Below are 7,943 nucleotides of genomic sequence, written 5' to 3'. Positions count from 1 at the left end.
TTCTTGCAAACTCTTTGGTGTTGAGTCTTTATCAAAGAAAATGAATGTCAAATTTACTTAGATACCTTAAAATTCACATGTCATGGTTTAATTATTATTAAGTTATACGAAATGGTATTTTAGTAATTACTTTGATAAAATTACCATTTTTAAATTTAATAAATACTAGAAAAGAAAATGAATTCCACAATGCACTATTTAATAGACAAATAAATATTACAATACTTCTCATTCCTATTACTTTTATTTCTTTTCCTTTTCTTTCTATCCTTTACAATTTGGTAAACATGCCCAAAGAGTGACATGTCATTCACCAACAACAAAACCAGTTCTCTAAACACGTCCATTACATAAAGCGACATCTAGTTTATTGTATAGTTTGGTTAACAAACTTGGTTAATAATAAATCCTTTCGGAACTTTCTCTGTAGGGTAGGTCAATTAAAATAATAATTATTAAAAAAAAGTGAAATTCAATCATCTTTTATCTTTGGGAATAAGTCGTCCATCATTCTTTCTTAAATTGATAATTAAGAGTAATAATGCATAATTTTAAGAGAACAAAACATTAAACTCGTTTAGTTTATAGATTTAAACAAAAAATTTTAAACAGAAATATAGATTTAATAGAACAAAGTTTTAATAAATAAGAACAAAATCGTAGCAAGAAAAAAAATAAAGACAAAAAAAAAAAATCCTTGATTTTCCTAATATAATTAATTCATTTTTAAAACTGAAAGTAAAAGTTTAGTCTGAAAAGGGTCTGAATTTAGTCATAAAAGAGAGAGTCCATCCTGTTTTCTTTTAAGAAGGAAAAAAAATGACAAATATTCTTTTAAACGTGCATATATTAAGATTTTTACTCTTTATAATTACATAATTATATTAATAAAATGATATTAATTAAGAATGAAGACTAAAAATTTAGACTCAGTAAATTTTTAAGAATAAATTCTGTAATTTTTTTTTAAAAGACTAATGAGTTTGTTCTTTTGAAGTTTAACTTGAGTATAATTATTGAGTTGAATTTGAGTTATAACTTGAGTTGAACTTGTAACTTGAGTTTATGTTTGGTTGTGTACATTTGAGTTATGGTTTGAGATAAGAATCTTTTTGAGTTTGTGTTTGAGTGAGTCAAAACTTGAATTTGTATTTAGATAGTATTTTAATAAAAACTCAATACTGATAAAAAATTTTAATAGGGTATATGAGTCGGGTTTTATTCATCTTTTCGTTGTCAATGCATAGAAAAAAAATCATCTCAATTAGAATTAAAACGAAAAAGTTATAGCATTTTTAAGAATAGAAAAAATACTATTCATTAATTTGAGTTCGAGTTTCTGAACTCAAGTTGAAGGGGAAACTTGAACTCGAGTTTTAGTCCTAAACTCGAGTTTGAACTCGAGTTTAAACTCAAATTTAAACTTAAAAGAACATGAACTCGAATAAAATTATAACTCGAGTTGTATTTTTTTTAAATTTTTACTTAAAATAACGAGCCCTGAAAATCTTAGCATAGCCCAACTTGAAGGTTCAAACCGGATCAAACTCAGGCCTCGAATGGCTCGTTTAGCCGGCCTAAATTTTGAGCATTCGAAACCCAAAAAAGAAAAAAAAAAAACTTTTTAAAACAAAACTTTTTTGAGAATTGGTAAGATCTCCATCTCATTAAAGAATTCTCGGGGAAAAAAAAAAACCGCTGAGAAGGAGAAGGGCTATTGAGAAATGGCTGGGCTTTGACTCATCACCAGCTTCCTCTGTGGAAGTCGTTTCTCTCCCTCTCTCGGCTATGGCGGCTTTCGCAACAATGGGCAATGGAACCCTTAAGATGAATTTCCTTCTCCTTCTAGTTCTGTTAACCACCCTTGTATTATTCTCAGCTCCTTCAGCTTCTGCTTCGGCGAGCGATCACCGCTACAATGTCGGAGATCACGTCCCCTTATTCGTCAACAAAGTGGGACCTTTAAACAACCCCAGGTAACCCAAACTCTCTGTTTTTTTTTTTTTTTTTTTTTTTTTTTTTGGGAAAACTGGGTTTTGTTTGAAGATGCAAAGAAAATTGAGAAGAAGTGGTAACCCCATTTGGCAGTTTGCATTATTAACCTTCATCATGCGGATACAATGGCGACTTTTGTTCAATTAAGAAAAATTTTTGACGAGTCTTTTATGTTTTGCGTTGACTCTATTAGTAGATCATAAACCAATTCTGTGAACTTCAGTAAACTAATGCCAATTCGAATTTTTGAATACAGAGAAATATACATTTTGTGTGAAAATCTGAAGATTGAAAATTCAGAAAAAGTTAGTAGTGGTTTCTGGAACATATTCTGAAGATTGGAAAACAGTTTCTGGGTTTGAAAATTTAATGTCATGTGCAATTATTAGATAAAAGTGGTGTTGAAAGCTTTGTTGTTATTGTTAGTTTTGATTTGAGATAATGGATTCAAAGTGAGGCAGAACTTTTCCTTCCGAAGAACAAGAATCTTCCAAAAGCAGATGCTACTTGAATATTTATGGGCATTAGTTAGAGATTTACGAAACCGTAAAGGAAAAAGAATGTGGATTGTTGATTCTCTGTCTTGTTTTTACGTATTTATTAGATGGTGTAATGAGAAACAATCCAATCCCCTTTTAGCATTTACTAACTTGGGAATAGGAACTGTATCAATGTGACTACTAGAATGTCCTTTTACATAATTAGATAATTATTGGATTATAATATGTGAACGCGTTAAAGGTATATAAGTAAATTTGATATCCATTTTTTGATTGGGAATCAATATCAAGGGAGATGTAAGAATTGGTATTCCCTTTCTTCATTGCTTATGTTGTGTGGGCCCTCTAAACTCAGGATTAAATGAGACGGGAATCACTCTCTCCTTCCTTTTCTTTTCATGTGAAGTAAATACACCCTGATTGTAGTATGCTTGAAGAGAGTGTTTCTAAGGGCCCGTTTAGTTCGTTCATTCGAGTTTAGATGTGATTTTATGTGAGAGCTTTTTACTGTAGCAAAAAAGTTAGTGTGGCTGTTTCTGAGAGCTTTTTACTGTAGCAAAACTCGAATTCTAAACTCGAATCGGTGAAATAAACGGGGCCTAATAATGTTTCTTTTATCTTATGTTTGAGACTGTTCTTCAATGTCTGTGTTTGTTTGTTAATATGAAGTATAGAAAGATATGCTTTTGGTCCAGATTATACCAGTTGTGCTGTATGTTTCCTCTAAGATTCTTTTAGGTGTTACATATGCAATGTTTTTCTAATAATTCACAACATTAATATGCTATTCATTGATGGAACAGGCCATTGAAATGGTTGTACCGGAAAAAAATAATAATAATTACACCTACCAATGAGTGATTGTGGTTGCGTTAATAACATCACTATGCCATTGCTTGTTTCATACATTTTCGGTTGGTTGCTTTGCTAAATTCACAGCATCTTTCTTGCACAATGTTGGACACTAATTTGTGATCCTATTTATCTCAATAAGTGCTTGATGTTTCTTTTTTCTGGAATGTGCAGTTTATATACCTTTGCTATTGTTATGCTTAGTGTTATTTTAAAGGCTAAAATTCTTTTCTGGATAAAGCTTTATTTAATGCATAAATCATGAAAGATTTTTTCTTGAAAAAGTTTTAGTGCATTAATCATGAATTTTGTTTCTAAAATAACTTTCCTTGCAGGAGTAAAATATAAAGCTTAATTGAAATTTTATTTTCCTTCCAAGATAATCGTGCCTTCTTTTAGCATTTAATTTTTTTTATTGTAATTGTCATTCTCTTGCAGTGAAACCTATCAATACTATGACTTGCCATTCTGCCATCCAGGTTAGCCTTTAGGCTCAGATGAGGTTTTGATTATGTATTACATATTGGAAGAAGAATCAGTTTAGATTGATAAAGAAGATGGCGGCATATGTGATAATTTGATCTATTGTGAGATCTTTGATACAAACTTGAATCAATCAGAGGTCTATACTACCAATGTTCTTATTATCCTGCTTATATGAACTTCTATGGTGTATCAGAACGGTAATTGTTTTGAGATCTGGTTCTCTATAACTAATATCCGATGTCATTGAAGTTGTGGTACTATTCAAGCTTTGCCTTGTCGGACATGGGATTAAATTACGTTGGTTAAATCAGTTCATATGTTCTGAATTGGCTTTTTCTGTTGTCTCTTATGTTAAACTTACATCCCCAAGCAAGATAAAGCAAAAGGAATTTGTATTTCTCTGCAGATACTGTAATACAGCAGACAGAAACCATTGGTGAAGTTTTGAATGGTGATCGTTTGACCAATACTCTATATGAGTTGAATTTCCGTGAGGGAAAAAGTCATACAACCCTTTGTCATAAAAAGCTTAAAGCTAGTGAAGTTGCTATATTCAGGAATGCTGTCATCAGGGATTTCTACTTCCAGATGTACTATGATGACCTTCCTTTGTGGGCATTTGTTGGGAAAGTTGAAGAGGAGTATTGGAACCTCAGTGGGCCCAAGTATTATTTATTCAAACACGTTCAGTTTGATGTCGTTTACAATGACAACCAAGTCATAGAAATTAAAGCTTTTAGCGATCCTAATGATGTTATGGATATAACTGAAGATGCTAAAATTGATGTTGAGTTCACTTATTCTGTTAACTGGAATGCATCCTCTGCTAACTTCAAAAGCAGGATGGACAAGTACTCAAAGGCTTCTTTGCTGTCAATTCGTCAGAAAATGCATTGGTTTTCTTTTATTAATTCTATTGTCATCATTTTCCTCTTGATGGGATTTCTCACCTTGCTTATCATGCGGCGACTGAAGAATGACATGAGAAGGTAATTTTAACAATTATGAACAATGTTTTAATTAGCGGTATAGTTCTTTAACAAACTCATATTTGCAACCTAATGATAGGTTCTCTAATGTTGATGAAGAAGAAGATAAGGAGGTTGGTTGGAAATATATCCATGGCGATGTATTCAGATGCCCTTCCAACATGTCCTTGCTTAGTGCCGTTTTGGGCGTTGGCACCCAGTTACTCACCCTGTAAGGAACTTTAAAAACTTAAATGCATATACTTCACGCTCCAAGTCCTTGCTCCATATCTTGTGTATCCAACTGTTCTCTCAGTAGCATTAACTATAGGTTTTCCTCTTTTGCTTGAATAGCACGTTGTCTGCTTCATGTATGCTAGTAAAATGCACTATCTTTTTCTGTGGAGCTTGTATGTATTTCAATGCCTTTGTTATGCCTGAGATTTCCAAAGTCAACATTAGTTTGTGCCGATGCTCTTTGACTTCTATCATTTTATGGCTTGCACATGACATTCATGTGATCGGAAAGGTTATATTATTTGAATTTTAACCTCATAAATTCTGTTTATTTTTCCTTTTCTTCCCCAATTTCTAATCTTTTGCATTTTCCTTCAGCGTTTGTATCTTATTTTTGCTGGCATTTTTTGGAGTCTTTTACCCGTACAATCGTGGAGCACTTCTAACTTCTATTGTCTCTGTATATGCTCTTACGTCCGTGGTTGGTGGGTATACTTCTGCTGCTTTTCATAATCAATTTTCCGAGGCTGGATGGGTAATTTAATGTTTTCTGAACCTCTATTCTGCTGTTTCTCTTGAGATTTTCTTTCCTAACAAAAACAACCTTGACTTTTCAGAAAAGGAGTGTTCTTCTGACTGGAATTCTCTACACGGGTCCATTGTTTGCGACAATGTCTATTGTTAATACAATTGCTATAGCTCAGGGGGTTACCGCTGCACTTCCATTTGGCACCATTGTGGTTATTCTTCTAATATATTTTCTCCTTGCAATCCCATTGCTTGCCTTAGGAGGGTTGATTGGACATCGTTTCAGATCAGAATTTTCCGCACCTTCTGCTACAAAGCCATATCCAAGAGAAATTCCACCATTAGCTTGGTACAGGAAAATACCTAGTCAAATGCTCATTGCGGGTCTATTACCTTTCGGTGCAGTTGTGCTTCAGTTACACCATCTTTATGCAAGCATATGGGGCTACAAGATATATACTCTACCAGGCATTTTGTTCGTTACATTCGTTATCCTCGTCATACTAACTGCAATCTTAAGCATTGGTTTGACATACATTCAACTTTCTGTTGAGGACCACAGATGGTGGTGGAGGTATGTTCTCTTTCATGCACAACACACCCAAATAAGAAATGGCATGTTCACAGATTTTACCCCATATACTCTATGTTTGCTTGTCGACTAAGAATGCTCTTACATTCTCATATGTTATGCTTGTGGTAATTTTGAATCTTTCCCCGGTGCAAATATTTCAACAATCTATATGGAGATAGTACAAGGTCTTATTTTTCAGGGACCAGAATAAAATTTTGCTGCAACTTCAACATGAAGTACAAACAGGTTTTCTGCATGCAGTCTTTGGATTAACAATATCTACTGAATGTAGCGTTGTTTAACCACTAAAAAATATCAATAGCTTATCAGTTTCAATTTAAAATCTCAAAATGTCTTAATTTTGTCTTCCTTATTGAATGAACAACCGCTCATATGAGGATCGCATGAAACACTCAATCTCAAGGCACTTTGCGGTTTAATTTTTCTCTAAAAAAAAAAAAGAAGAAAAACACGACAGATGATTAGATCAGACTAAAAAGTAGGTGGTTGGAAATTTTCTATTTTATTTTTTATTTTTATTTATTTTTGAGGGGAGGGGATTCATTCACAAACTGGAGACATTTTTCTCAAGTGATCAGGTTCTTTTTCAATTAGAAGTCAAATATTTTGAACATTATTTGACATTCTTTCCCCTGAACTTAGAATTTTACAAATTGTCCCTTGAACTTAATAAAGTGCTGCATTGTGCCCTAGATCAATGACTACTATTAAAGTTTGGACGGAAATGCCTTTGTACACGCCATGTGAGCTTGTGTAAAGAAAGAGACTGAAATTTCGGATGATGATGAGGCATATCATGTCACGTGCACGAGAGCGTTTCCTTTCAATGATTAACATCTTTAATCGATTTAGGGGCATTCTTCAACATTTTATTAAGTTCAGGAGCCATTTGTCATTTTACTAAAATTTCAGGGGCAAAAAATCCAAAAATCTTATTTTAAAACACTTTCTGTAGACTTCTGTTTGTCTTATATCTCGGCTGGTGCATCTGCATCCTGAGTACCGAGAAAAACACGAGCAAAGAGTATGTAACGTCAATCTTTGATGACTGATACGAGCACTTGGACGTTTTAGACATGTTTAAAAGTACAGAGTTCTTTACGGACATCTTTAATCCTAATATCGGCTTCCTTGTCTCGAAAGAAAGCACATTTTCCCTCTGTTGTCTATTGGGTTTCTGTATCTTTTCATTTCTTTTTTTGTTTGATAGCTTTCGAGGTTAACGACTTGTATTGTACTCTGTCATGCAGATCTGTTTTATGCGGGGGATCCACCGCTATTTTCATGTTTGGTTACGCCATTTACTTCTATCTGAAGTCCAATATGGATGGTCTCATGCAGCTGTTGTTCTTTATTGGTTACAATGCTTGCATGGCCTACGCTTTCTTCTTGGTGCTCGGTACAATTAGCTTCTGTGTTTCGTTGATGTTTGTTCGTTATATATATCGTGCCATTAAAAGCGAGTGAGCCAACAATGCAATCTGCATTTGGTTTCCTTTCGCACACGCGCACTAATGGTTGGAGAGAAGGGAGAGAGGAGGAGAAAAGAGGGCATTTAGATTTGTAGTGTTCCATTTTTTTCCTGGTACTGAAAGCAATAGAAACTATGAGCAGGATTGTATTTGTGACAACCATTGAGAATTTTGGAATACACGTTTTACGTTTTAGATGTGAATTAGAGGCTCCTTACCTGCCCCATAATTATATGTAGCTTCTCTAATTATGTTGTCAACATGTATGCAAATATTTACCCACTAACGAGTATTATTGTTTTAGCCACGA

At 33.7% G+C, this 7,943-nt stretch overlaps 1 protein-coding gene across 1 annotated transcript; it reads left to right on the top strand.

The window, feature by feature from the left end:
* Nucleotides 1-1,633: 1,633 nt before the first annotated feature.
* On the top strand, nucleotides 1,634-7,943 carry LOC21405161 (transmembrane 9 superfamily member 5). Its single transcript, XM_010091525.2, has 7 exons — nucleotides 1,634-1,976; nucleotides 3,786-3,826; nucleotides 4,240-4,822; nucleotides 4,902-5,033; nucleotides 5,417-5,573; nucleotides 5,656-6,140; nucleotides 7,412-7,943. Exons 1-7 carry the CDS (start codon nucleotides 1,789-1,791, stop codon nucleotides 7,626-7,628), a joined length of 1,803 nt encoding a protein of 600 aa, XP_010089827.1. The 5' UTR covers nucleotides 1,634-1,788; the 3' UTR covers nucleotides 7,629-7,943.

This window comes from Morus notabilis, unplaced genomic scaffold (genome assembly GCF_000414095.1).
Source record: "Morus notabilis unplaced genomic scaffold, ASM41409v2 Scaffold825, whole genome shotgun sequence".
In the NCBI taxonomy this organism is placed as follows: Eukaryota; Viridiplantae; Streptophyta; class Magnoliopsida; order Rosales; family Moraceae; genus Morus; species Morus notabilis.
Note: the sequence above shows the minus strand (reverse complement) of the source record. Positions and strands in the feature narration are given on the sequence as shown.

What these genes read in the sequence shown, in the direction of transcription:
- LOC21405161 (XM_010091525.2), top strand. Translation starts at nt 1,789, where the DNA reads ATGGCGGCTTTCGCAACAATGGGCAATGGAACCCTTAAGATGAATTTC. An exon ending in GGACCTTTAAACAACCCCAG is followed by an intron (nt 1,977 to 3,785) that starts GTAACCCAAACT and finishes ATTCTCTTGCAG; the next exon opens with TGAAACCTATCAATACTATG. An exon ending in AATTTTCCGAGGCTGGATGG is followed by an intron (nt 5,574 to 5,655) that starts GTAATTTAATGT and finishes TTGACTTTTCAG; the next exon opens with AAAAGGAGTGTTCTTCTGAC.